Source organism: Phocoena phocoena, chromosome 11 (assembly GCF_963924675.1).
Source record: "Phocoena phocoena chromosome 11, mPhoPho1.1, whole genome shotgun sequence".
Classification (NCBI taxonomy): Eukaryota; Metazoa; Chordata; class Mammalia; order Artiodactyla; family Phocoenidae; genus Phocoena; species Phocoena phocoena.
In genome coordinates, this window is record NC_089229.1 from 47,314,365 (window position 1) to 47,342,309 (window position 27,945).

A 27,945-nucleotide genomic window follows, 5' to 3' on the forward strand; every position below is an offset into this window, starting at 1 on the left:
CCTAACTCCACTCTGATAGAACTGTATACTCTGTGAGATCAGGATCCTATCTTGTTAGCCACCAGATTCCCTGCATCTAGAACACAACAGGTGCTCAATAAATATTTGATGTTATTCTTAAACCTCTCTAAGCCTCAGTTTTCTCATCTGAAAATTGAGGATAAAAAATATTTACCTGGCAGGAGTTTTGAGGAGAGACAGTATATGTAAAGCACAAGTTCAGTGCTTAGCACTTAGTTATAAATAATAATGGGTAGCAATCATTATTATTGTTATCATTTTTAGGGACATCAGGGCAGCAGCTCCATGACCATTTGTGGTCACCACTGACCATGCTAAATATAGAGCCAAAGCACAGTACCTGTTGAGAGGCTAGTTATTACAGGACAAATCAGCAAAGCAAGGAGAGGGCTTAAGATAAGCCCTTGACATTCAATGTTTAGAAAGTCCAAGGACACTGGCTTTAGTCATGACTGAGAAGAAAGAAGGCGGGTAGTGATGTCACACTGCCAAATAGCTCTGTAGAATGGCCATTCACATGGAATGCTCCTGTATTGCTCTGTTCAGTCTATTATAAGCAATTTAGCAGTAAAGGCACTGGAGGAGGCTAAATGGTGCATGAAGCCTTCCCCTCAAACCTGGCACTCTATCCAGACAGCAGGCAGGCTGCTAGAAATGGAAACCCATTTTTTTCTGGAAATGGAAACAATCCGTTTCTTTTGGAATAGAGTTTTTGAAAGTAATATATGTACATAGCTTTAAAAAAAATCAAACAATACAAGAGGGTGTAAATGGAAGAGTCAGCATTCCTATCACCCCCAAACCTTCAGGCAGATTCCCCAGAGATAATCACTGTTTTGTCTTACAGATACTTTTAGGCATATGCAAGATATGTGTATTTTTCCCCAGATGGAATGGTAAAAAAAGAGTTCTGAAACTTGTTTTTTTGCCCTTTATTTATCCTTAATATCTTTGCACATCAGTATATAAGGACTTATCTCCTTATTTTTAACAACTGCTCTATTCATTAAGATAAGTTAAGAGATAAGCCCCCAGATCTCCACACTTAACACAATTGAAGTTTCTCATTTACCTAAATCCAACTGGTGGTAGAGCGTGTGGGAGGGGAGGTGTTCTGACCCTAGCACTTATTCAGATATCCAGGATACCCAGGACTTCAACATATGACTTCCACGTACTCGGTGGCTTCTAAGGTCACCCTGGGTATTAGATGGGGAAAGTGTGTGGAGGAAGGTGAGGTTTGTTCTAGATGAATCAGGCCTAGAAATGTTTTATACCACTTCTGCTCACTTTCCATTGGCCAGAACTAGCCTGACTGCCCTAGACTAGTACTAGGAAATGTCCCAGATGGACAGCTTCTTCCCACAGTAACTCAGCTCTATGGAAGGAAGCTCAAACCTTTGAGAGGCAGTGAGCCACATCCCACACAGACACATTGTAGGAATACACCCTCATTTACTTAAGCTTTATTAGAAGGCTGGTTTTCCTCTTCTCTTTCTTCTGTTTTTCTACTTGTCTTTTGTCAAAGGCAAATTTTTTTAAGTGTAGAAAACTACTAACTGGTAAGAATGAAGAAATAAGAAAACGGACATTTGTGGAGCGTATACACTCGTTCAGATCTGGTGGGGTTAGGGGGGAGACACTACCAACGAAAAGCCTTTAAAGGATGCATATCTTTGACCCAGTAACACTTCTAAGGACATTTCCTAAAGAAATTAGTGGATAACTGCTCACACTGTACGTACAAGGATATTTATAAGAGCGACACGTTGTAAGCAACCTAGATGCCCAACAACAGAGACCTGTTTAAATTACAGTGCATCCAGAGAATGGAATGCTTTGCAGGTGTTTAAAATAACTGCATGATACCTGCAAACATAAAAATATGTCCATATGTTCTGATAAAAAACAAGACTCCTAAACAGTGTATGTTTTTTTAAACAAATTGATTACGTGTAGCAAAAGGCTGGAGGACATCTGTTAAATAAAACGTTTACAGTGTTTATCCCTGGTGGGTGTAACTATGGTTGTTCTCACTGTCTTCTTTTCCACCTTTATGTAATGTCTCAACGTTTTATCATTAGAAAAAACAGTGAAGCTATTCTCCGTTTGAAACAAACAAACAAAAAAATGTAGATAAAGAGGACTGGGGCTTAGGTGACTGAAAGCAAGTATGTGAGACCCCGCCTCCAGGACCCTGCCTGTCACCCAACACTCAAGTTGCTATCAGGAGCACTTCTCTCTGTTGCAGTGACTGGCTTCTGTCACGCAATCCCCAGGTTATAAAGAGAGGGGAGGACAGGCCTCAGGGCAGAGGCAGCAGCCCCAGGGTCGGCAGGCTGCGGCTTGCCATGGGGAACACCATCAGGGCCCTCGCGGCCTTCGTCCCGGCTGACCACTGCCAGAACTACATGGTCAGAGACCTCCAGGAGATGCCGCTGGACAAGACGGTGGATCTGAGCGGGAACATGCTCCGTCGCTTCCCCGTGCACGTGTGCTCCTTCCAGCAGCTCGCCAAGCTCTACCTGAGTGACAATCGCCTCAACAGCCTGCCTCCGGAGCTGGGGCAGCTGCAAAATCTGCAGATCCTGGCCCTGGATTTCAACAACTTCAAGGCTCTGCCCCAGGTAGTATGTACCTTGAAACAGCTCTGCATCCTCTACCTGGGCAACAACAAACTCTGCGACCTCCCCGGTGAGCTGAGCCTGCTCCAGAATCTCCAGACCCTGTGGGTCGAGGCCAATTACCTCACCCAGCTGCCGGATGTGGTGTGTGAGCTGAGTCTCCTTAAGACTCTGCATGCTGGCTGCAACGCCCTGCGTCTGCTGCCAGGCCGGCTCCGGCGCCTCCGGGAGCTGAGGACCATCTGGCTCTCAGGCAACCTGCTGACAGACTTCCCCCCTGTGCTGCTTCACATGCCTTCCCTGGAGGTGATCGATGTGGACTGGAACAGCATCCGCTACTTCCCCAGCCTGGCCCACCTGTCAAGCCTGAAGCTGGTCATCTATGACCACAATCCTTGCAGGAATGCGCCCAAGGTAGCCAAAGGGGTGCGTCGCGTGGGAAGATGGGCGGAGGAGACCCCAGAGCCTGACCCCAGAAAAGCCAGGTGCTACGCACTGGCCAGGCAGGAAAGCCAGGAGGCACAAGTGCCTGCCCTGCCTCCTCTACTTCCACCTAGCAACTCCTGAGAAGCTTCAGGTGTAGGTCAATGCCAAGGACCCAACTCCAGCATCTTCTGGAGACCTCTCCATTAGAATGCAAAGGACTGCTCCAGGACAGGTGGGGCAGCTCTGCCAGTGGAAAATGGAATAGTCAGATGAAATGCCTACCTCACACCAAGAAGAAAATACTCAAGGCCAACATCTCTCCCAGAAGAAATTGTTATAGGTGGCATGACAACTTCTTTGCAAGAAAATCAGCCTCTCCGAGCAGGTATTTTGAAACACTTAAGAGCAAGAAAGGCTGGGACCCTTTGGCCTCCTCCAGTCTCCAGGAGTGGCTGGTCATGAGGCCAATGAGCCCCTCAAACAAGGTATTTGTTACAGAGCTCATCTAAAAGTTCAGGGGGCCTGTCTCCACCCCTTTGCAGGATGTATTTTCTTACTATGAATGACCATAAATGGTAAGAAGACATTACCGATTCAGGCCACTTAAAAATGACATGTCTACCTAGTCAGTCTGATTCAGACTCTTCGTTGTTGCAAAGGCTCAAGATGAAGCTTTTCCCCTGAAATTTAGTGGCTGCTGAGAAGACACCCCTGCTGGGAATGCCTCCTGGTGGAATCCAGCTGCCACTTTAAAACTTGACAGTGGTTCATGCTGATTTCGCTCATTTTCCTTGACCCACCTGTAGACCGTCACTGGCAATGCTGAAAGTCATCTAGAAAACAGAACCTCTCCTTGGCAGTGCGGTCACATCAAAATCAAGCCTCGTTGCGAATGGCTGCCTCTGTGGAGCAGAGCCCTCCTGTTTACTCACATAATGAACCAGAATTGAATTGAATCTCTTGCCGTGCAGGGACCACATTTCCAGAATCATATTAGGTTAAAAGTTGTATGTGAGAAATCTGTTCGTTTGCAACAAGCATTTGGAAATTGGAATTGCAGGTTGTGGTATATATAGGAAGTGTCTGCCTCTTCAGCCTCAGTATCTCTGCCCTGCTCTGGTTTGATTTTTGTAGATAAAATCTTTTGATGGTCGGTGTATAAACCTAGGTAGTCAGGCCGCTATTTCTCTGAAGTATGTTAATCATGACCTTTTCTTCTCCCCATGAATACATCAATTTTAAACAAACTGCTGTCAGTGGGTAGTTTAATAACACAATCCTTTATGTTCTTGAACCCTTTCAGTAGTCAAGGACACAAAAGTGCCATCTTAACTAAAACATACTGAATTTAGCTTTTAAAAAGTACTTTTGCCATAAAAGCATCTTAACCCAGCAAAGTTTGGTTCTAAAATGACATTATACAGCAGACTATTTTCATGTTTTCCTACCACAATTATTTCTTGCTAAATCAGAGGAAGAAAAAGTTTCATGGTTTCACATAATCTCTTCCTGTCACCACCCCCCAGTCTGTAGAGTATCTACAACCCATTGATCAGACTGCTAAAGGGTCCTTTTAATCACTAAATTGTCAAATACTTAACTCCTTTAATAATGAGTCCAGATTTCTATTAGACAGCTAGGATTTAGTCTATTTACTCACTCCTAATGACTGCAATTACACTATACTCAGTTGATAACAGAAACTTTCTGCCAACAAGACTGCCTCCTGAGCTGTATCACAGCTCATCCTTCACAATGGCTATGATTTTCTTTTGACCCTCTCTTCCCCCTCCTAAGATTACGGGGCCCACCTTTTCCAAGGAAGCCATAAGCTGTAGCTACTGACCTACAGAATTTTCATCTAATGAGCTAACTAGTCTGAAACAGATATCAAATTATAAACATTCTGACACAAAATTAAACTGTTTTGTTCTAAAATAATCAATACACAACAAATAAACACTTCTTAAACAACATGGTTAAGTGTTCACCATGAATTTTGCTGTCCAAGTTTTCACTATAGGATTTCAATCAATTTTATAAATTGACTATGTAAATGCATATTTACATTTCCATAACCCTCTGATGTTTTCTTGAAATTCTAACGTAATTATAAACTTAAAAAGGGAAAAATGCTGAAGCACCAAAAGTTAACTTCTTTTTCTTTGGTGCACCACACGACCTGCGAAAATCTTAGTTCCCCGACCAGGGATTGAACCCAGGCCATGGCAGTGATAGCGCCGAGTCTTAACCACTGGACCACCAGGGAATCCCCAACGTTTTTACTTTTAAAAGTCCTGAAACCCAAAGTGCATCAGAGGAAAATCTCTTCCAGAAGTTTATGTAGGATTTTAGCTTCCACAAATATTAATGATGCCGGGGCTTCCCTGGTGGCGCAGTGGTTGAGAATCTGCCTGCCAATGCAGGGGACACGGGTTCGAGCCCTGGTCTGGGAGGATCTCACATGCTGCGGAGCAACTAGACCAGTGAGCCACAGCTACTGAGCGTGCGCGTCTGGAGGCTGTGGTCCGCAACGGGGGACCGTGACAGTGAGAGGCCTGTGCACCGCAATGAAGAGTGGACCCTGCTTGCCGCAACTAGAGAAAGCCCTCGCACAGAAACGAAGACCCAACACAGCCAAAAATAAAAAAAAAAGTGCTCCAATAATCTAAAGGAGTTATATATATATATTTTAAAAAATATGAATGATGCCAACTAAAATCTTTAACGTGGATTCTAAGGACATTCCCAAGGTTTGTTTTTGTCCTAAAACAATACTAAGTTTGCAATTTCACACTTGAAAAGTCAGCTTGCACTCTAAAAATCAATTACTCAACTTTTAACTAAAAGCCCATATCCTACACACAGTAACCTGGAGGCAGTGTACTACGATGGTTAAGAGCATGGTGCTTCAAACTACCTGAGATCACATTCTACCTTTGTACATTTACTGGTCAGTTACCTACCTGTGTGCCTCAGTTTTCTCATCAGTAAGGTGGTAACAGTTTCTGCCTCTCAGGGCCCTGTCAGGTTTAAACAAATTACTGTGTATGAAGTGCATGGAACAGTGATTGGCAGGTGATGGCTAATGTTTACTTAACATATTCTTTTACTAAGTGTTATACCATGGCAGTACAATACTTATATTTATCGTACAATCAGTATAACTCCTTGTTTGAAGCAAAAAAACGTAAGTAGCAATTAAACAAAAAAAGCTTTTTCTCAGTAAAATTTTCAATATTATCTCTAGTCTTGAATATAAGAAATATAACTGCAAAGTGGTCAAACAATTCTGGTTTACATATACAGGAAAACACAGATAAGATTACCAAGGATTCATTTTTTTAAACACCTAAACGAATATACTTTGCCCTCTGCCTGTTATGCTAGAATTTGCAAAATCACCAAAGTACATGAAAATGTGAGACTATTCCTTGGCACTAAACCCATTCGTGTCATGAGGGCAAGAGACATGAGACTGAAGACACGTGTGTGTCTGCTAGATAATTTACTGCCTTTGCCACTGTAAAAAAAAAAAGATACACCTTGTACTCTATCTTAGAAAGAATATTAATGCCATTAAAAAACAAGTTTACACGCTTTTCCCCCTTTCTGGACTGTCCACTTCTGAGAACACGAAACAGGAGATATTTATCTTTGAATCCCCAGTGGCTGGTATAATTCGACCACATTACTTGAATTTTGGAGATTTTTTTTTTTTTTTTTTTTTTTTTTTTTTTTTTGCGGTACGGGGGCCTCTCACTGTTGTGGCCTCTCCTGTTGAAAAGCACAGGCTCCAGACGCGCAGGCCCAGCGGCCATGGCTCACGGGCCCAGCCGCTCCACGGCATGTGGAATCACCCCAGACCAGGGCACGAACCCGCGTCCCCCGCACTGGCAGGCGGACCCCCAACCACTGCGCCACCAGGGAAGCCCTGAATTTTGGAGATTTTATCCTGCACCAAGGCCACAGGACAGGGGGACACACTGACACTTACGGAGCACTACTGTAGGTCAGGCACTATCCTCAGGGTCTTGTGTAGATTTATATATATAGTCTTTTCAATACCTCTTTGAAAGAGGTGTTATGTACCACTCAGAATTTTAAAACCTTTACTCTTTATTCATATTGGGAATCAACAACATTCTACAATAATACTATGATTAAAAAAAGGTTAAGTCCTCTTTACATTTCTGCTCTAGTAATACTCTAAAACACCAGAGTAGGTACAAGACAAGGCAGACTTCGGAAAAGAATTTCATACAAAGTATTCTATTGAGTTCTATGAGTCAGGGTCCTGACAAGAAAATGCATTCACCTCAAACGATTTACAAAGAGACTTTTCACAAAGGAACTGTTACTAAACAGAATTAAGGGGAGCAAGATCAGGGTAATACAAGTGATTGTATTTGGCATGAGTCACAGCAGCCGCCAGCCCCACCCATAAGGCTGAGTGAAAGTGGGAACAGAAATGTTACCAAAATGCAGTAAGAGCTGAGTCATGAAAAGAGGGCTTGCCCAGAGAGCTATACTGGTAGGTCTCCCAGGGATGCAGCCAATTCCAGAGACAAAGAGCAAAACCAGGAAGAAAATACCAATTCCCTCTCCCCAAATCCTACCAGAGCCTCCTGAATTAAACCACAGGAAACCAGTCCACAGGGAGCTGTGAGGCAGTTAGCAAGGATAAGTCCCATGGCCTCCAAGCAGGCAAAGAATGGATTCTGACTTGAGGAGAGTAAAAGAAAAACCAGCACACATATTATCCTTCTTCAAAGAAAAACAGAAGGCTACTAAAATGGATTTAAAAATTCTAAGCACTTAGACAATTTCTACAGTTAACTGTTAACGTACATTATAAAAATCTCCATTTCTATGTCACAAAAGCCTTGCAAAAATAAAAACTTACTGCTTACATAACTGTTTCTGAGTTTAAAAAAACTCCACCTTAAAACTCTTACAGGAATTAGAGGGCCCTAGGTTGGTACTTTACCTCTGATATGGAAAAAACTTTGTAACTTGTGAACTCGGGATATTCTAGGCCTATGATGAAAAGATCTATAAAGGCTTCAAAGGATATGAATTCAGAGGAAAAGAAGCATGGGTGTATTCTTGGATATACAATTAAGCTCCCACATTTCTACCTCTTTTTAGATTAACTTTAATATTTACTGGTGTATCCTTTTTAAGACCTTTGGAGAATATGAGCCCAAATACACTTTAGATTAAAATCCTACTCCAAGCTACCTGGTCCCTCAGGATAAATGTTTAAACCCACTTACCTCTCCCACTGAAACCTCTGCACATTTTCTAGATCATGATATGCTCAACTGTTCCACCTACCTGAGTTGTGGGCTGAACACTGATGTTATGATGTGTGATAAAGTACTTTAAAAAATTACATAGCAAACATACTGCTATGTTTCTAAAAGTGAAAAAAGTAAAAATCTGTATAATTCTCTGATGATCTCAGAAGTTTCTCCTTTATGTGAACGTTGGAGGATATAAGCTATTATCACAACAAAAAGCAAATTTTTCCAGTTTTCATAGCTTATACAAAGTAGTATTAAAATGCTGAGACACACTTCTGGACAAAAACAGAACAGGCTGGTTTATCAGTGTTTCTTTGAAAACACTTTCACTCCTCTGTGCAAATAAAATCTCTCTCCATGATGCTAGCAGAGATACTCAGTAAAAACTACTGCTGGGTTTTTGTTTAATTTCTTGTGCATTCTGCTGTATACTGACAACTCAATAACCTCCAAATCTAAATTCACATTTAAACCATCAAACTCAGCACATACTTACACTCTATCTAGGATCCATTTGCCAAAAACAAAAACAAGAAACGCTAACAAAACAACAAACAACAATGCTTACGTCTAACTATATCCATACCCTATAAAAAGAGGTGCCTGAAGCAGCTTGTAGCTACCAACATTTAAAGTATCTTTCACCTTGAAGTAACAGAAGCCACCATAAATTTTTTCCTATGTAAGAGACAGTACTTAAGACTATAGAAAAGTAGAAGAGTACTAAAGTATATGGTACTTTCACAAAACAAAATGGTTAATAAATGTTATGTATGATTGAGAATCAAAAGATTAATGTAAGTTTATCACATCTCACTTGGACTTACATTAATCAGGATAATTTTTTTCAAAAATGTGTAACATCAATCATTAGTTAAGCTGGAAACTCTACACTGAAACTATAATCATTCACTCCCATTAAGCAGTTAAAACGGGATACAAATCACTAAAGTCAGGTAAGAACTAGGTAACTGTTCAAATTTTTATTTTGATGCACAGTATGAGAAATGAACTCTTAAATCAACTGAATTTTATGGAAAATGAAATAGCAAATAAATTAGACCCATGTTAAAATAGAAGGTCAGTTAAATGTCCAAATCTTAAGGATATAACAGCCACAGGTAAACTTCAATTCTATAGTCTTCTTTCAGGAGGTCAAGGTCTTTCAAACACAACTTTACTATGAACTGCTCCAGAGCTCAAGAGCATGTGGGAATGCTTAACAGGGGAGGTGATCAGGGACACGTTTCCTGCAAGAATCATAAAACGTACAGTTAAGAAAACAAAGGCAACGGTGACAATGAAAAGCATGATTGTAACCAAAGGTCTATATTAAATACAAACACAGCTATAATCCTACTTTTACTAAAACCAATTTTAAATGTATAAACAGAATGTTTCTACCTCACAATTAACATCCCTTAATTATTATATTAGTAAGAGGACAGGAAAAATCTGTGGAATGTGAAGGCCTGTAGGTATTCAGCAGTTCTCAGCTTCTCATCCAAACAACCTACTTACCAAATATGTATTCTCCAGAAAATGGTTAATTCATGTTTTTAACCAATACTTTAGTGAATTTTACTAAATTAGTCAAAGATGGTTCTCTCAATCAGAAGTTGTAAAATGACAAGGCTTTGGGGTTTCTACATTAAAACCTCTGGATCACTATTCTAAATGAACAAAAACAAATGCCAATAGATAAGCTGGTGATGGGGTTAGGTAATTCACTAAAGTATGCCAACAGTACCTCTCACATCTGTGATGTTAAAACTTTTATTTTCTGGTGACCATACATAGTGAATCAGGAAGGGGGCGTGGTAGGGATACTAGTGAAATTTTTTACTTAACGACTGTGGAAATACTGCTTCTAGAGGCAAGCACAACACTTGAGAGGCAGAAAAGGCATAAAAACAGATCCAGAGAGTACAGCATACTGGGATCATACAGTATAAACCTTCCAACCTCGGTAGCTGATAGGAGTATGACCCAAGGATGTCAATATAGAAAAAGTTATCAAGCAGCTGTCACAAAGCACTGATCTGAAAAATTAATTCCCTGGAGGTTAATAATGAGTTTGAAAAGAAGTGCATAGCCCAGTACATTTGGGAAGGCTGAGTTAAACAAAATTACTCATGTCTCTTTACTGCAAATTACGCAAATTTCTAATATATTTAAAAGAGACACTTAAACTTTGAAAACAAGTGATATCAGATCAAACGAGGTACTATAGTTTATATTTCGAATGTGGTTGAAGGTACTAAGGTATAACAAAGATTTCTGAGGGTGGGTGCAGCTATGCGACCTTGCTCCCAAGTCAGAAAATTTTACTTATAGAACTCAGTTTCCTTTTGCTATCATTCTGCTAGAAGACATCAGACACTGTAACTGTATTTAACCACCTTTGGCGGCACTGCTTCCAGGAAAACTGTGTCAACTTTTCCTTCTCTCACTATTTTTCCATTTCAAAGTATGAGTGCTCCTTATTATCCTATCCTCCCAATACCAGGAGCAGAGAATCTAGATTTTTCAGCCCAGTCCTTTCCACTCACTACAGATTTGAATAGCGTTTCAGCCTTTCTCTCCACATCCAAATCATTATTTTCTACTCTTTCCTTCCTTTAATAGTAAGATAGTTGCCATTCATAGAAGAGAGCCAATGAAAGGAGTGCTGCAGGATTCTGCACAAAGAACTTAGTCCACTTAGGGCATACTTTCCTAATAACATTGCTACTTCCCTCCTGTCCTCCTCTGTTCTCCAGATCCAGCAGCTGCTGGTGGACTGCACCCCTCTTCTGCATCGATCATTCCTCTCTATGAAACTGCTCCCACTTACACACACTGAATTGTCACAGTAATGACCCATACCTCCTCTGGCTACTATCCCACTTCTCGACTCCCATTCACAATACACTCCCCGAAGAAGCAGTCTACGTACATTTCCTCCAACTCCTCTTTTCCCAGCCTCTATCGAATTTACTTCAGACTTCTGCCCCATCTATTCCACTAAAACTCCTCGTTAAGACTACCACCGACCTCTGTTGCTGAATCGAATTTTTAGGATCAATTTTCAGTCCTTATCTTACTCGACCTATTTGCATCATCTTGGCAGTTGACCACTCCTCTTCCCCAAATACTTCCTTAATTTGGCTTCTGGGACACACAGTCCCTTGGTTTTCCTCCTATCTCAGTGGCATCCCGCACCCCCATAACCTTAGCATTTTGTATTATGGGAAATTTCAAAAGTATGTATAAAGTAGAGGTTGTATAATGAATCCTCATGTATCCATCATCCAGTTTAATAATTACCTATACTTCACAATCCTTCTTAGTGACCCTTGATGGTTGCTCTGAATCTTCCCAAACTTATTACTGGAATTCTCAAGCACTCAGTCTTAAAAAAGAACCCTTTCCCTTCTTTAGCTACATTCACTCTCTTGGGGACTCAATCAGTCTCATGGCCTTATATAACACGTACAACTCCTAAATTTATAACTACAGCTCAAACTTCTCCCCTGAACTACAGACTCAACTATCCAACTAACCGCTTTCTCAACAGACATCTCAAATGTCCAAAAACGGAAAACCCCCATCTTCCCTCCCAAAGTCTTCCTCCACCTAAGAGAAACTCTTATTTTTCTCAACAAAAACCTTGAATTACGGGCCCCAGTACTCTTTTTTCTTTTTTTTTTGGTTTGTAACTGTTGTTTTGTTTGCTGGGAATTTCCATGTTTTATTCCTGAACTAAAAATGTTTAATACTGTCATGTTAAAACACAATTCAGGGCTTCCCTGGTGGCGCAGTGGTTGAGAGTCCACCTGCTGATGCAGGGGACACAGGTTCGTGCCCCGGTCCGGGAAGATCCCACATGCCGTGGAGCGGCTAGGCCCGTAGGCCATGGCTGCTGAGCCTGCGCCTCTGGAGCCTGTGCTCCGCAACGGGAGAGGCCACGACAGTGAGAGGCCCGCGTACCGCAAAGAAAAAAAAACCACAGTTCAGATTTTTCTGATGAAATTTATTTAGAATTGTTCTTTTTTTCTTTCTATCCTTGAAGAAATGGAAGTGTGTTTAACGTATCAGAGAAATGTGGCAATTATTAAGGCACTCTGAATAAAAACCTTATAAGACACTCCCCCCGCCCCAAACACCCTTGAATTATCCAATCCCTTTCATCACAGACCTTATATCCAACCCATCATCAAATTCTGCCGGCTCTACCTTCAAAAATAGATCTATTATCAATCACTTCTCACCACCTTCACCTCTATCTACTGGTCCAAGCCACCATCCCCTTCCCTCTCCCTGAACTTCCACTAACAGGTAAAATAAATGGTTTTTGTAACTACTAATTAGCAATTAGTAGTTAACTTAATTAATTAAAATTATTAACTGAATCTTCAATGTTAAGATTTCTCTTGCCACTTAATCATTTTTGTGTGAATGAGTTTTTAAAAGAATTTTCATCTCAGAAAAGCTGCTGGAGGGACTTCCCTGGCGGTCCAGTGGTTAAGACTCCACGCTTCCACTGCAGGGGGCGAAGCCTCAAGGAACTAAGACCCCGCATGCCACACGGCACGGCCAAAAGAAAAAAGAAAAAACAAATACTGCTGGAATAGGAACATGTAGGGAACTCTGCATATTATGTGCTTAAGAATGTATATATGAAAAAGTGTACCCAGGACAGAAAATGACTGAACCCAACTCATCCTGGTAAACAGACATCAGTTCTTACTACTACATGCCCACCCCCAAGTTCTCTGGTTTCTGACCTTCCCAAGCCTGGCTCTTTATGTGCCCTTTCAATCTTGAGGGCTACCCTGTGTTACCACACCCTTCTCCCCACCTAAGCTTTTCTGGCTTAAATCTAAGAGTTGTGTGATTACATATTTTAAATAACTTGCAAAATACTGTTATCTAAACAAAATGGCTCCACTTCCCATCAACTACAATTATCAAAAATATACCTATTTTTGTTTCCATGTTAATTTTTCCTAAGAAATGTTCTTTAAAGTGTTATGATACCTTGGTGCTGCCTTGATGATGTTGTCCACACGTAGAATCACCTCTGCTGCTTCAGCTGCACTTAAAAGAACTTGTCGCTTCACTTGGAAACTTTCTGTTATACCCAGCATTGCCATATCTCCAATGGTACCTTCCTTCATATCTGGAAAGTATTTACTGAATAAACAACTAATCTTAACATATCTAATGATGTTACAAAACATATCTAATGTTGTCACAAAATTAATCCTGACTTATAAAAAATAAGATTACAACTAACTACTCAATTTAGTTAGAGCGTTCTCATCAGACTATCACTCAAGGAAAGTCTTTTAGAAAACTGGAAGGTCAACTACTGATCGTCTGTATCAATAGAGAGTAACTATGTCAAATAATGAAAAATTTATACACAACACTGTATCACCCATCTTTCTCTATCTACAAATAAAACTGCAGAAAATTTGCTCATCAATGAACACACCATGGATTCTTAAGAACTAGAAGAGAATTTAGAAGTCATCTACTTTTCTTATTAGAATCCCCCTTCATTTTCTGACAGATTATTCCTTAACCTCTCTCTTGTCCAGTGGCAGGACTATCTACCCTCTAAAATTGTTCCTTTTATGTCCTAGACATTTTGCTGGGAAATTTTCCAATCTGAATTAAGTCCTCTTTTTGGCCATTTTTATGTTATGTAACAGAGATCTGAATGTCTCAGAATAGGGCTCCCCTGGTGGCACAGTGCTTGAGAGTCCACCTGCTGATGCCGGGGACACGGGTTCTTCCCCTGGTCCGGGAGGATCCCACATGCCGTGGAGCGGCTGGGCCTGTGAGCCATGGCCGCTCAGCCTGCGCGTCTGGAGCCTGTGCTCCGCAACGGGAGAGACCACAGCAGTGAGAGGCCCGCGTACCGCAATAAAAAAAAAAAGAATGTCCCAGAATAAGTTTACTGTGAGATTAGGAGTTAATACTGATTTTAAGAGATACAGTACAGTTTACACTCATTTGAGAACGTAAGTACTGTTTTTATATACTTAAATCCTATGGTCGTTACATAACAAACAAGTTAAAAATCTTCTAACTAATGTTACACCCCCCCTTAGGGAATAATAAAATTTTGACAGTGTAGAGATTATGAAGTTAAACGTTTTTCTAGAATGTATAACGGCTATAAAGGCAAGGGTCACAGGAATCTTTTATATGGTTATGAGAATTCATCATTTTTAAAAAACAAAAAAAAATAAAAGAACCTGGTCAAGAGTTACTCTGAACAACTACCACAAGAGCTTCCCTGGTGGCGCAGTGGTGAAGAATCCACCTGCCAACGCAGGGGACACGGGTTCGAGCCCTGGTCCGGGAAGATCCCACATGTCACGGAGCAACTAAGCCCATGTGCCGTAACTACTGAGCCCATGTACCTAAGCCTGTGCTCTGCAACAAGAGAAGCCTGTGCACATCAACAAAAGGTAGCCCTCACTTGCTGCAACTAGAGTAAGCCCACGCACAGCAACATAGACCCAACGCAGCCAAAAAAAAAAAAAGACCACATGGTCCCAATTAATTTCTTACCCAGTCCAGCAGTTGTATTGCCTTCACTATGGGCTGCTCGAAGCTGTGCCACCAGATCTGCACTGTCATAGCCTGCATTATCAGCTATGATAGTTGGCAACTGTGAAGTGAAGAAGACATGGTAACTATTCTACTAAAAGAAAGTTAATTTACTAACTATAAGAAAAGCTTTCTAAAATTATACATTTAGAGACAACGTAAAACCTGCTTCCTTTTAATTACTGCTCATAAAGAGGATAAACTCCAAAATCAAATTTAAGCAGTGTGAACCAATTCTTAAAGCCAAGAAATTTAAGTATTTTCTGCCCAAGAGAGAAGAATGGATTCATTTAAAAACCATCAATACCTACAAAATTTAAATTCAAGACTCTCTTTTTCATTAACTTACCATTCTCAGTGCTTTAGCATAAGACTCCATTGCAACGGCTTCTTTGCCTGGTGTTCTACTTGCAAGCTGTGTTACAGCATGAGCCATCAGCATCTCAGAACAGCCTACAGATTAAAAATCCAAGAACATATCATTATGCTTAGCTGTCTCCCAGACACTAAATTAGACCTCCCTTAAGATATATTAAGCAATAACTATTAAGTGCGAAAACAATATGAAGTTCCTATAAGAAACATTAAAGCCAAAGCCACTACTACACTTCAAGAAATAAAATATGTTCAATATTTTTCAAATGCTTACCTCCTCCATAAACTGTTCTAGAATCTTTCACAGTTTGGGCAAGAACACAAAGAGCATCATGCAAAGATCTTTCTGCTTCATCTAAAATTTGTTGAGTGGCACCACGCAGAACAATGGTGCAAGCCTCACCTAAAGTTAAAAAAATAATAATATTATGTCACAGTGAACACTTAGTTATAAAACATAAAAGTTTGCCTTCTATTACTTATATAGGTTATACTCGGTTTTGAAAGCTGACATGTCTTCCATTGCTACCTTCTCTTTGCTAGCAATCCACACTCCTAACAGTTCTAAGCTATCTAAAACAACTATATTGAATATGCACTGTTCACAAACACAAAGTTAACATGAGGCTGCCCTCAAGAGATTGAAATTAGAATTTCTCAGGAACTAAGACATACATTCTAGTAACTATAGTAACTAGTAACTGTTTCTTTCACTTCAAAAGAGGCTACTAAAGATTTAGGAACCTAAACCAGGATCTACATAATCCCTCACCAAGGGCTACCCCAGAAAAGTGAATCAGTTTGTCTTCTCCAATCATGACTTCCTCAATAAGTTTGCAACTTCCAAGCTTCACTAGTTCTGGGTGGTCAAAGGTAGATGCAATTTCACCACCTATGAACAAAAATATACATTAATTAAATGCGTAACAGGTTTAAAATTTGTTTTCTAACAAGCAGTAATGAACAGAAAACACAATGTTTAAGTTGACTGCTTACTATACACCAAGCACTCTGAAGCAATTCATACAAACTAATTATTTAATCTACACAACAACCCTAATAAGACAGGCTTCATTTATCACCCCATTTAGAAGTGGTAAACTGAGGCAAAGAAATGTTTAGTTTCTTATCCAAGGTTACATAGTTTGAACAAATATGAAGCTGAAATTCAAATACAAGCAATCTGGCTTCAGACCTATATGGACACACTGTGCAATAATACCACCTCAATTGAGATTCTGACATTTACCTTTAAGCCTGAATTTAAATTCAGATTCTCTTCTGAATTCAATATAAAAGACCAGTACTCTTATGATCCAATATCCCAAAACAAAACGTGAAAATATTTGACTAATCTTATTATATCAACAGATGTACTGACACTAGGAACTGCTTAAAATAGTGAGCACTTGGGCCTAGAAAAAAGGGGAAATGTATACTGAGGATTTCCCAGAGCAAACTTAAGGAGAAGTCAAAAAACTAAATTCAGGCTTCCCTGGTGGCGCAATGGTTGAGAGTCTGCCTGCCGATGCAGGGGACACGGGTTCGTGCCCTGGTCCGGGAAGATCCTACATGCCACGGAGCGGCTAGGCCCGTGAGCCATGGCCGCTGGGCCTGCGCGTCCAGAGCCTGTGCTCTGCAAAGGGAGAGGCCACAAGTGAGAGGTCCGCGTACCACAAAAAAAAAAAAAAAAAAAACTAATTTCATTTTATTCCTTAGGTATTATTTTTATTCTTATTTTCCCTCCATCTTCCATGCTATAAACACTTCCTTTCCTGGTTCTTAATTAAGCAAAAGTTAGGTTTCAATTTTAAAATCCTTTTCTCAGACTTCCCTGGCAGTCCAGTGGTTAAGACTCTGCAATTCCACTGCAGGGGGTATGGGTTCAATCCCTGATCGGGTAACTTATGCCACGCGGCTTGGCCAAAAAATATATAAATAAAATTAAATCCTTTTCTCTAGTTCATTACTCTCTCTTTTAATAGATTCCCTCAATCATCAACCAACCCCTTTCCCTACACCTTACTGATAAATCTGCTGAATAACTGATGCTTTATTTCTATTTTACAATTAATTTATAAAAGGGACTGTGGTCTTCCCAACTCCACTAATTTATACTCATATCTGTATAGTTGAAGCTCTTCTTACTTGTGGTTGGCAAATTCCTGAGACTGCATTGTATCTAGATGTGAGACACGATAGGTGTTCGGGACATCATATCCCCCAAATGAGACCAATTTGGCTTATGAGAATTTTCACTTATCCTACACTCATTCATGTGCATCTGCTTACAAAATATTTCTAGACATTTGCAAGAAGCAATTTCACACATCTTGACAACAGATGTTACTAAGGATGGGAGCCACCATGGAGTCTACTTCACAGCCATACAGTTTGGTGTGCTTGGTGCAGTTAATTTTCTCCTGAGTGTATGTGGCAATTTCATGTTATCAAGTCCTTATGATATCAACTTATCCCATGAATGTGCTGTATCATTCACAGTTCTTATGTCATGTCTTTAATTCTGTTGCATTAAGGGAAGAATTAAGTAAACATGAGCATCATAAGTTTTATTACCTTAAGCATCAAGTATGTAATAACTTTTTTTTTTTTTTTTTTGCGGTACGTGGGCCTCTCACTTTTGTGGCCTCTCCCGTTGCGGAGCACAGGCTCCGGACGCGCAGGCTCAGCGGCCATGGCTCACAGTCCCAGCTGCTCCGCGGCATGTGGGATCTTCCCGGACCGGGGCATGAACCCGTGTCCCCTGCATCGGCAGGCGGACCCTCAACCACTGCGCCACCAGGGAAGCCCCTGTAATAACTTTTAAATCAGGTAAACCCATTTCCAATTAATGAAAGTAAAATGTCTCTTTTTAGGTCAGAACACTATGCTTCTCAAATTATTAAAAATGGCTTAAGAAGTTATTTTGAAATGAGACCAATCCTACCATCTACTTAGTATAATTTAATTTCTTCTAATACACAGAGCAGTTCTGAACTGAATCTGATGTTCCTAGTGGCTTTACATCTAAAACCCCACTCTCCTTAATTCTCACTGCCAGATAGCAAGCCAACTTTCCAGCCTATTCATTCATTTTCAAGCGCCTGAAAGTTAGAGGATAAAGACTGTTATACTTAGTTTTCAAGGGCTGTTTAGAGGTTACTTTAAAAACCATTACTAGAACAAATTTAAGTGAACAACTGCACTCTGTGTCTCTTTGATGTAGACATACCTGTAGACACACTTTCTAGTCTATACTGGGATTATAAAACTCATATACCTCTACTGAAGGATACTGGAGTAAACTACTTTTCATCATACGTTGCTGGAATGTTCCACACTTATTCAACGTTTATTACTTTCATAAATTTAAAAAAATTAACAGAAGTAATGCTTAAGTATTTGACCCACTGTCTGGCATATAGTTAAATGTTCAATAAAGGTTACTATTCCAACTGCACTATCACACAGGGCACAAAGCATTCAACTACTCACTTAGCACTAAAATTAAATGAATAAACTAGGTAAGACTTAAGACTCCTTTTCTTGGGACTTCCCTGGTGGTTCAGTGGTTAAGAATCCGCCTTTCAACACAGGGGACGTGGGCTCGTTCCGTGGTTGGGGAACTGAGATCCCACACGCTGCAGACCAACTAAACTGCACTCCATTAATGAAGAGAAGCCCGCGTGCCACAACAAAGATCCAGCATACTGCAACTAAGACCCGACACAGCCAAAAGAAACAAAAAACAAAAAAAAGACTCCTTTTTTTAAGCTTCAGTTTATTTAGACTACGTTTAGAACAGTGGTCCTGTGGGTTTGTGAGAAAAGACAGTATCTTTAAAACAACACAGGGGCTACCCTGGTGGCACAGTGGTTGAGAGTCCGCCTGCCGATGCAGGGGACACGGGTTCGTGCCCCGGTCCAGGAAGATTCCACATGTCACAGAGTGGCTGGGCCCATGAGCCATGGCCGCTGGGCCTGCGCATCTGGAGACTGTGCTCCGCAAAGGGAGAGGCCACAACAGTGAGAGGCCCGCGGACCGAGAAAAAAAAAAAGGGAAAAATAAACCTACACCTATGGTGAAGCTGGCATTTAACTTGGTATATTAAAAATAATGTAAAGATATCAAAAAGTATGTCAGATTTCAGATTCTAGGATCCTTAAGGGAATCTCTTTGTCCTCTTAGCAATGAGTTAAATACACTAACACTCAGTAAATCCAAGAGTAATTATTATGTTAGAAATTAATGCCTTTTTCCCATACCTGTGACAAGAGCGAGGCGTTCCACACCTGCAAAATCTGCATGCTCAATAGCCATAACACCAGCAGCACCAAAGAGCTGTTCAGGATAATTATAAATTAATTGCCTATAAATAAAATATAAAAAAATATTGTTCAAAGTGGTTACTTCACAAGATAAAATACATTAGACTAAAAGACATGAAAATATTTTTACCTCACCAGTAATCAAAGAAATGCAAATTAGAACAAGATAACATTTCTTACTTATTATTGTATAATACTTTATAAATTATACTAGTGCATCCATGTTAGTACTGAAAATGGGTATTGTTTTATATATTGCCATTGACAGTATAAAATGAACCAATAATTCTGAAAAGCAATTTAGCAGTAGTGCATCAAAACCTGTATCTATGGGCTCCCCTGGTGGCGCAGTGGTTAAGAATCCGCCTGCCAATGCAGGGGACACGGGTTCAAGCCCTGGTCCAGGACGATCCGACATGCCGCAGAACAACTAAGCCCATGTGCCACAACTGGTGAGCCTGTGCTCTAGAGCCCACAAGCCACAACTACTGAAGCCCGCACGCCTAGAGCCTGTGCTCCACAACAAGAGAAGCCACCACAATGAGAAGCCCACGCACCGCAACGAAGAGTAGCCCCCGCTCACCAACTACAGAAAGCCCGCGCGCAGCAACAAGACCCAACGCAGCCAAAAATAAATAAATTAAAAAAATAAATTTAGTAAAAAACCAAGACAAAACTCTTATCTATGTTTATATGCTTTGATTCTACTCCTGAGAATCTACAGCAAGAAAATTCAGGTATTAATTAAATGAAGATATATGTAAGAATTTTTATGTAGAAAACTTTCCAATGCCTGTGAAGAGAGTGTTTGTGTAAATCTCAACTTACCAATTATGAAAAATTTGTAATTTTAAGTAAAATATATATACTGTTAGGTTAAAAAAAGCATGTTATAAAAGTTTATACCATATGATCACAACTAAATGAAGAATTGAAACAACATACACACACACCACGAATCAACTTAATAAAAGAATTTCTGGGAGAATTCTGTTCCTTCTTTATACTTTCAAACCTCCCAAAATGAGCAAGTGTTACTCATACAACAGGAGTAAAAAGGACATCTGTTTAAAAGTTTGTAACTTAAAAAAAGCCGAAGAAAAAAATTTCATAACTAGTATAAAGCACGGCTAAGCAAAATGTGCCTTATCAGAATCATAGATCTCATAGAAGTTTAGAAACTAGCTTTTTTTCTTTAATTTATTTATTTTATTTATTTTTGGCTGCGTTGGGTCTTGTTGCTGCACGCAGGCTTTCTCTAGTTGCGGCGAGCAGCGGCTACTCTTCATTGCGGTGCACAGGCTTCTCATTGTGGTGGCTTCTTTTGTTGCGGAGCACGGGCTCTAGGTGCATGGGCTCAGTAGTTGTGGGTCATGGGCTCTAGAGCACAGGCTCAGTAGTTGTGCCACACGGGCTTAGCTGGTCCGCCGCATGTGGGATCTTCCCAGACCAGGGCTCGAACCCTTGTTCCCTGCATTGGCAGGCGGATTCCCAACCACTGTACCACCAGGGAAGTCCCTAGTAACTAACTTCTAAAAGCCCACATACATTTGGCTTAAAACAATTATTTTCCATCCAATGGTAAATCTCTCTCAAAGTTAACTACTGCCTTTTCACTGAAATGCCCTGTTTCTCTTGGTATTTTTCTCCATTCAAAATAATCCATAAAAACCTTAGATACTGAATATTAAGAATACATGGGGAAGGTTTATACATATTTTCTTCACACAAATTGAAGATAAGCACTAAAACTCTTAATACTTTTTACCTCTTCATCCTTGTTTTATTCCTATGCTACCATTAGCTTTTTCCTACTTCAAACCCCCATCATTTAATGTGGAATTAAATCTCTCTTCCAAATACAGGTATACTACAGCCCAAACTAATAATGTAACTGCCAAACCAGAAAACTGTTTTTGTTGACACAAAAAAGTTTAATAAAGTATATTAACATACATTTTCACGAAAATCATTGTAAGGCAAATGCCTTGCTGTACAATTTTATTTACATTTGGAAAAAAACACTTCCTAAATAACTAAATTCAATATAAAAGAATTTTCCTAAATCTTTGCAGAAAACAATCCTTTCTTGGATTATTATAAATACTGTTAGCACAAGCATACACAGACCTGTTAATAAAGCAATTTATCCCATGCTTAAGAATACGTTCAACTTTCTCCTTCATTTTTTCCTTTTCTGCATGTTCAATTTCGGCAACTTTTGCTGTAGAATCAACTCTTACCCGGGAACCAAATATCTAAGACAAAGGAAATCATAAAAAATAGCGTCACCTTCCTTACTCGCAAGTTTCATAGCATATTTAAACTTTTTAATGTAAATACACCAAAAACTATGTGTGCATGTGTGTATGCATGTGTACAATATAAACATATTTATATATATAAAATCAGAAGCTAAGAAACTATATAAGAATAAATGTACATTCAAATGTATATAAACGCTGTAAGGGTTTTCATTAGTGCAACTGATTACCAGCCCAAGTTTACAGCAGCTAGCAATCAGAATTCCAAGAAATGTAGTTTAACGTACCTTAATTTTGTCTGTATCCATACCAGTATTTGCAATAAGAATTTTAGCATTTTCAATTCGCTTTGGTTGATTTACTCCAATTTTTTTATCCAACAGAAAGCCTACAATATAAGGATAGTATTGTATTAAATATTTCAAGGCTGTGTTAATAAATCTTTTAAGGTAATCTGCTGTATCAAATTACTCTTTTAGAAATGCTATACAGCCCTTACATATAAATTCAATCAAGAATATTTTCAGAATTGTTACTCCTGTGAAACAGAGACAAACAACATGCATTTTTGCAGACTCCAAATCACTAACTGGTAGAGCAGAAACTGTAAAGCACAATTTACCCCATTTTTTCCTTCTCTGTAGAATAGAATGCCTACACTTTCTACCGTTTGTGAATACACTGTGAAGATGCTTTGAAAAATCCACACTCTAAGAACAAAACATACTATTATTAAGGAAATTGCAGCTGCTAACTCATTTATCACTCTTCAAGAACACCAGAAACTATATTCTCAACACCTGCCAACTAATTGGTATGACCTACCCAAACCCTTCCTAGAGAATACATGTAATCCTGGAAAAAGTGCCATTTGACAATAGCTGACTTCTAGTAAAAAAAAAAAAAACAACTACTCAGAGCTTCCCTAGTGGCGCAGTGGTTGAGAGTCCGCCTGCCGATGCAGGGAACACGGGTTCGTGCCCCGGTCCGAGAAGATCCCACATGCCGTGGAGCAGCTAGGCCCGTGAGCCATGGCCACTGAGCCCGCGCGTCCGGAGCCTATGCTCCGCAACGGGAGAGGCCACAACAGTGAGAGGCCCGTGTACCACAAAAACAAAACAAAACAAAAAACAAAACAAAAAAACAAAGCCAACTACTTCTCTTTATTAGAGACTAACTTACTTCATGGTATAAAGTAAAACCTAGAGGTTATCAAAAGAAATGCTGGGATAGTTTGAGAAGATCAAGCACACTGTCAATATAACAAATGAATTAAGATGACAAAAATGGTTGCAATATGATTTGTGTCCTTAAAGACAAGTTTTCTGGCTTTGCAAAGTGTCACTAGTCCTGACTAACTAAAAGTGGATTCACTCAGTACTTAGCTTTCAACAACTGGTCAAGGCTTCCTTTCCCGTATTCAATATGTACATACCTTCATCTAAATAGGAATCTACCATACTTCCTCCTAGCTTCTTGATGACATGAATTGCCTCCAGATTACCAGAGCCTTTCAGTCTGAGAACGGCTTCCACAGCTAACTTAGTAAAGTGGTCTTTGTGATGAGTAAGAAGTTTTGAGGATAATGTTGTTCCTGCAATGTTCATTAAATCTTGACGGAATTTAACTTCGTCAGAACTAAAAAGGCAAAACAAAACAAAAAACGAACAAAAAAACTCAGGCTGGTTCTTAAAATGCTTCTCTGAAGTTATCAACCCCGTTTTACTTTTCAAAATTTATCCAGATACTTTTTTGTCAATAGACTTTCACCTCAACCAGTCAGGGCTCTAAGTCCCATGAAAAAAATTAAACCTTATCAGTAATCATGAAATACAAATTAAAGGATACTATTTTCCCCACCAAGCTGGCAAACTACCGAAAGAGAAACACAAGCAAACAAAAATTTCAAGAACATGGGAAACGAGGCATTGTTATACAGCTAGTGGGACTGTAAATTAATGAATTTTTTCTAGAGCACTACTTGTAAGGTAAATAAAATTGCCTTTAAATACATAAATATCTTTGGACACAGCAATTATACTTACTTTCTAAAGTAACAAGTCTTTCACAACACTATAAAGCTAAAAACTGTCCAAACACAAATCTCCAATTATAGATAGGTGAATTATAGCAGTCACAAAATCAAATGCATACCTCTACTAAAACTAATATTACAGAGAACACTGACACCTCGAAACTTTTCTAGTTATTCAACTAGGTTAAAGAGGCCAAAAAACCCTCTATACAATGATTATACGTGCAAAAAAACCCTGGAAACCCAAACTTTAACTTTAGTTACTACCTCTGGGGGGTAAGGTGGGGTTTTTCTGGGTTTTATTGAGGCAGGATGAGCCAATAGAATCATGTTTGTGTATGCTTTTCACTGCTCTCTAGACTTCCTGCACTGACTATTTCAAAAAGAACATTTAAACATTAAATGTTTGAAACAGTAGTGTTTTGGTATACCGACCCATGATCGACTGCGGAATTCAACAGAGCCTGTCTTGCCGCCTTTGTGGCTTCTCTCCAACCCGCAATAATGGTCTGTGGATGAATCTTTTTTGCAATTAAAGATTCTGCTTCCTATTAATAAACAGTGGAAGACAACAAGCATGAATACTAAATCTGTAGTAAGAAGTTGATTACTTCTGATACTCAAAACCACAGTAGCAAAAAAACCCCAATAAGACGAAGTTGAAGTTGCTCAGATATTCTTACCCTTAGTAATTCTGCTGCTAAAACAGTAACAGAGGTAGTGCCATCACCAACTTCATCGTCTTGAACCCTTGACATATCTAGGGGGAAAAAAAAGCTAGTTATTAACTCACTTACATTTGATTCTGCTTTTTAAATTACTTCTTGGTAGCTTACCTAATTCTCCAAATATATCCACTACCAATCTAAACTTCACTTATCTAGGTTTCCTCACCTGACAAATTCTTTGAACTTTTCAGCCCGAAATACAGTAGTTTTACCATCAGTAAGTACATGGCACTCCAGAAGACTGTATTTTAAAAAAAATTTTACTGAAGTATAGCTGACTTACAATGCTGTGCTAATTTCTGCTGTACGGCAAAGTGGTTCAGTTGTACACATATATATATTCTTTTTCATATTCTTTTCCATTATGGTTTAACACAGAATACTGAATATAATTCTCTATGCTACACAGTAGGACCTTGTTGTTTATCCATTCTATATATAATAGTTTGCATCTGCTAATCCCAAACTCCCAATCCATCCCTCCCCCTCCACCCTTGGCAACCACAAGTCTGTTCTGTATGTGAGTCTGTTCCTGTTTCATTGATAGGTTCATTTGTGTCATATTTGATTCCACATATAAGTGATAGTATGTGGTATTTGTCTTTCTCTGACTTACTTCACTTTGTACAATAATCTCTAGGTCCATCCATGTTGCTGAAAATGGCCTTATTTCATTCTTTTTTATGGCTGAGAAATATTCCATTGTGTATATATACCACATCGAGAAGCTTGCATTTTAATAACGATAATAATCAATTAAAAAGTAAATAATCAATGAATCGAAAGGACAATCAACACAGCCTATTTAAAATTGTTTGCAAATGTTAACAAAATGTCATCCTCAGACTCACCAACTAAAACTTTAGCAGCTGGATTGTCCACACCAATGTTTTTTAAAATAGTTGCACCATCATTGGTTACCATAAGAGAAGCATCTCGTCCACTGCTTAACAGAATTTTGTCCTAAAAGGAACATATTTGGTTCAAGTTAAGATGTAAGTACATCTGGAAGAACGCACAGATTCATCAGTACTCTCATATATTGCTAATGTGTAAATACTCTGGATGGTTATTTGGCAGAATACATTTAAATTTTTTCATTGCATACACTCCCCCCAAAAGCAAACCTTGGTGTCCTAACCTTTGTCTACCCCTAAAGACAGCAGAAGAACAGAGAGAAATGAACAAGGCTGTTCCGATACTGTAATAGCAAAAGCAATGAACACAAACTAACGGTCCCTCACAATACAGTAATAAATACCAACTATAAAAGAAGCAAGATACAGAATACTATTTGACAGTGAGAGGAGGCAGTATATCTATTTATACTGAAAGGAATTAAAAAAGCCAAGCTACAGAAAAAGTACATACAAATAATATCTATCACATAACAAAACAATGTTATCTATTACAGGGAGAATATATAAAATAATATCTTATAATACATAAAATACCTGTACATCTACATAAAAATAAAGACATTGGTTAGATTTATATCCAAATGGTAACAGTGTTTGCCACTGGGGAGGTGAGTGGCACTGGGGATAGTGATCGAAGGGGACTTTAGCCATATGGGTTCTGTTTTGATTTTCAGTAAGGAGTATATATCCATATCTTAACTTTTACAATTAATAGTTAAGTTTTAAAGACAACAAAGCATCCAAAAGAAGTTTTTATATCTCTAATGGCTCTAAAACAACATTAAAAAATTTAAATTGCCTGTTTTTCTTACCATGCCCTTGGGTCCCAACGTGCTCTTTACCAAGTCTCCAATAGCAATGGCACCAACAAAAGAAGACTGGAATAAAAATCAGAGATGGTCAAAATCAACTTCACAGTCTTAAAATTTTTTAAAAACCAAAAAAACGACTGTATCTTTATAAGAATGAGATAAAATCTTACCAGACGAGCTGTCTCTGCTCTCTCTTCATCAGCTCCAGCCTTGAAGATATTAACAGGTGCAAGGGAAAGGGACGCCTAAAAAAGAAAACCAAGACTCAGTTTGAATACCAGTATTCTTTAACACATATACTTTGATGCCTTCCACTAGACTTACAAGTAGATACCTAAGAGAAAATTAATTTACAGCACAGGGTACTTTTTTAAACAAATGAAGCTCTCTATCAACGGAGCATTTATTTAAAGCGGAAGGAGGGACTTAGGTGACATTGCATTTTGGATCTCTAAGCGTTTCAGGAATAAAAATTCTACCCCAAAGAGATCGACTGTAAGTATGGCCAGACCAAAGATGGCAAAGATGATTTTAAACTAAGGATAAGGCAGGCAGGGGTGGTAGGCCACTCGCGCGACAACGACCGCCAGGAGGACGAGGGGACGCTGCGGCCTCGCTGCCATCTTCGCCCTCTGGCCGCTCCAGGCCCCGCCCCGAGAGGGAGGGGGAAGCCCGTCTCGCCGACCCGCCCGGTGCACTAGAAATTTCTTCGCTTGGGGTGAGCTCCGAGCCTCGAGGTTCTGGGGCTGTGGAGAGGGCGAGTCACAACAAGGTGCTGGCCTTCAGGCCCATGCCTCCCCTGTGGGCCCGGCGCAGGCCACACGCCGCGGCCTGCGCCACGTGCGGCGGGCACGGGGACAGACACAGGGAGCCCGCGGCGCTGGGATACAGATGAGGCAGCAGACGGCGGAGGACGGCCGAGTACGGCCGAGGACGGCCGAGGACGGCGGGCCCTGGGCAAGGGCCTACAGGGCCAGACTCACCATGGTTCCGAGGAGTTCAGCACTCACGACACCTCCTCACCACCTCGCGCCCCAGGCCTGAGGAAAGAGAGGCCGGAAATAAGAGAGACCGGAAGTGACGCCACACGCTCTGCCGCAGGGGGCGGAGCCCCGGCCGGCGCGCCGCTCGCCCTGGCACCGCCCTTGGGGGAAGGGAGGGCACAGCGTTTGAGGGGAGCCCCGCGGTTCGGAAAAGCTGCCCGTCCCGCTGGAGGGGCGGGGCCTCGGCTGGCGCTCCGCTCCCGTTGGAGGCACCCGCTGGGGACCAGGAAGGGGAGGGTTGGAGATTTTGCGTGAGGCCCGGAGGTTTGGAGTAGAACTCACCGAGGTGGGAGGAACGCTGCGATGTGGGTGTTGCCATAGCAACGGAGTTCTTTCTCGCACGTTTAATTTTTTTCTTATATTTAACCTTTAAAAAAGGTTGCTTTAAAGTACTACATGTACAGAATTTAAAGTGTTGTATACTAATGTAATAGAGGTGGGGCAGGCACGT

The 27,945-nt window shown here is 40.2% G+C and overlaps 2 protein-coding genes across 2 annotated transcripts; one reads left to right on the forward strand and one right to left on the reverse strand.

The window, feature by feature from the left end:
• Nucleotides 1-2,372: 2,372 nt before the first annotated feature.
• On the forward strand, nt 2,373-3,212 carry LRRC10 (leucine rich repeat containing 10). Its single transcript, XM_065888314.1, has one exon. The coding sequence runs from the start codon at nt 2,373-2,375 to the stop codon at nt 3,210-3,212; it is 840 nt and encodes a 279-aa protein (XP_065744386.1).
• A 6,136-nt stretch (nt 3,213-9,348) lies between these two features.
• CCT2 (chaperonin containing TCP1 subunit 2) lies at nt 9,349-27,512 on the reverse strand. The gene is made up of 16 exons (XM_065888436.1): nt 27,435-27,512; nt 26,622-26,696; nt 26,452-26,517; nt 25,571-25,682; nt 24,675-24,751; nt 24,427-24,539; nt 23,392-23,594; nt 22,244-22,344; nt 21,823-21,950; nt 19,630-19,733; nt 16,137-16,256; nt 15,639-15,767; nt 15,339-15,442; nt 14,951-15,050; nt 13,403-13,544; nt 9,349-9,630 (listed from the first exon to the last, which is right to left on the reverse strand). The coding sequence occupies exons 1-16, from the start codon at nt 27,435-27,437 to the stop codon at nt 9,600-9,602; spliced, it is 1,608 nt and encodes a 535-aa protein (XP_065744508.1). The 5' UTR covers nt 27,438-27,512; the 3' UTR covers nt 9,349-9,599.
• Between the last annotated feature and the right edge of the window lie 433 nt (nt 27,513-27,945).

Bases quoted from the DNA above. Each gene is read 5' to 3' on its own strand.
- LRRC10 (XM_065888314.1), top strand. From the start codon at position 2,373: ATGGGGAACACCATCAGGGCCCTCGCGGCCTTCGTCCCGGCTGACCAC.
- CCT2 (XM_065888436.1), bottom strand. The intron at 15,443-15,638 runs GTAAGCATTTGA...TTTAATCTGTAG, and splicing joins TAGAACAGTTTATGGAGGAG to GCTGTTCTGAGATGCTGATG. The intron at 9,631-13,402 runs GTATCATAACAC...TGATTCTTGCAG, and splicing joins ATCATCAAGGCAGCACCAAG to GAAACGTGTCCCTGATCACC.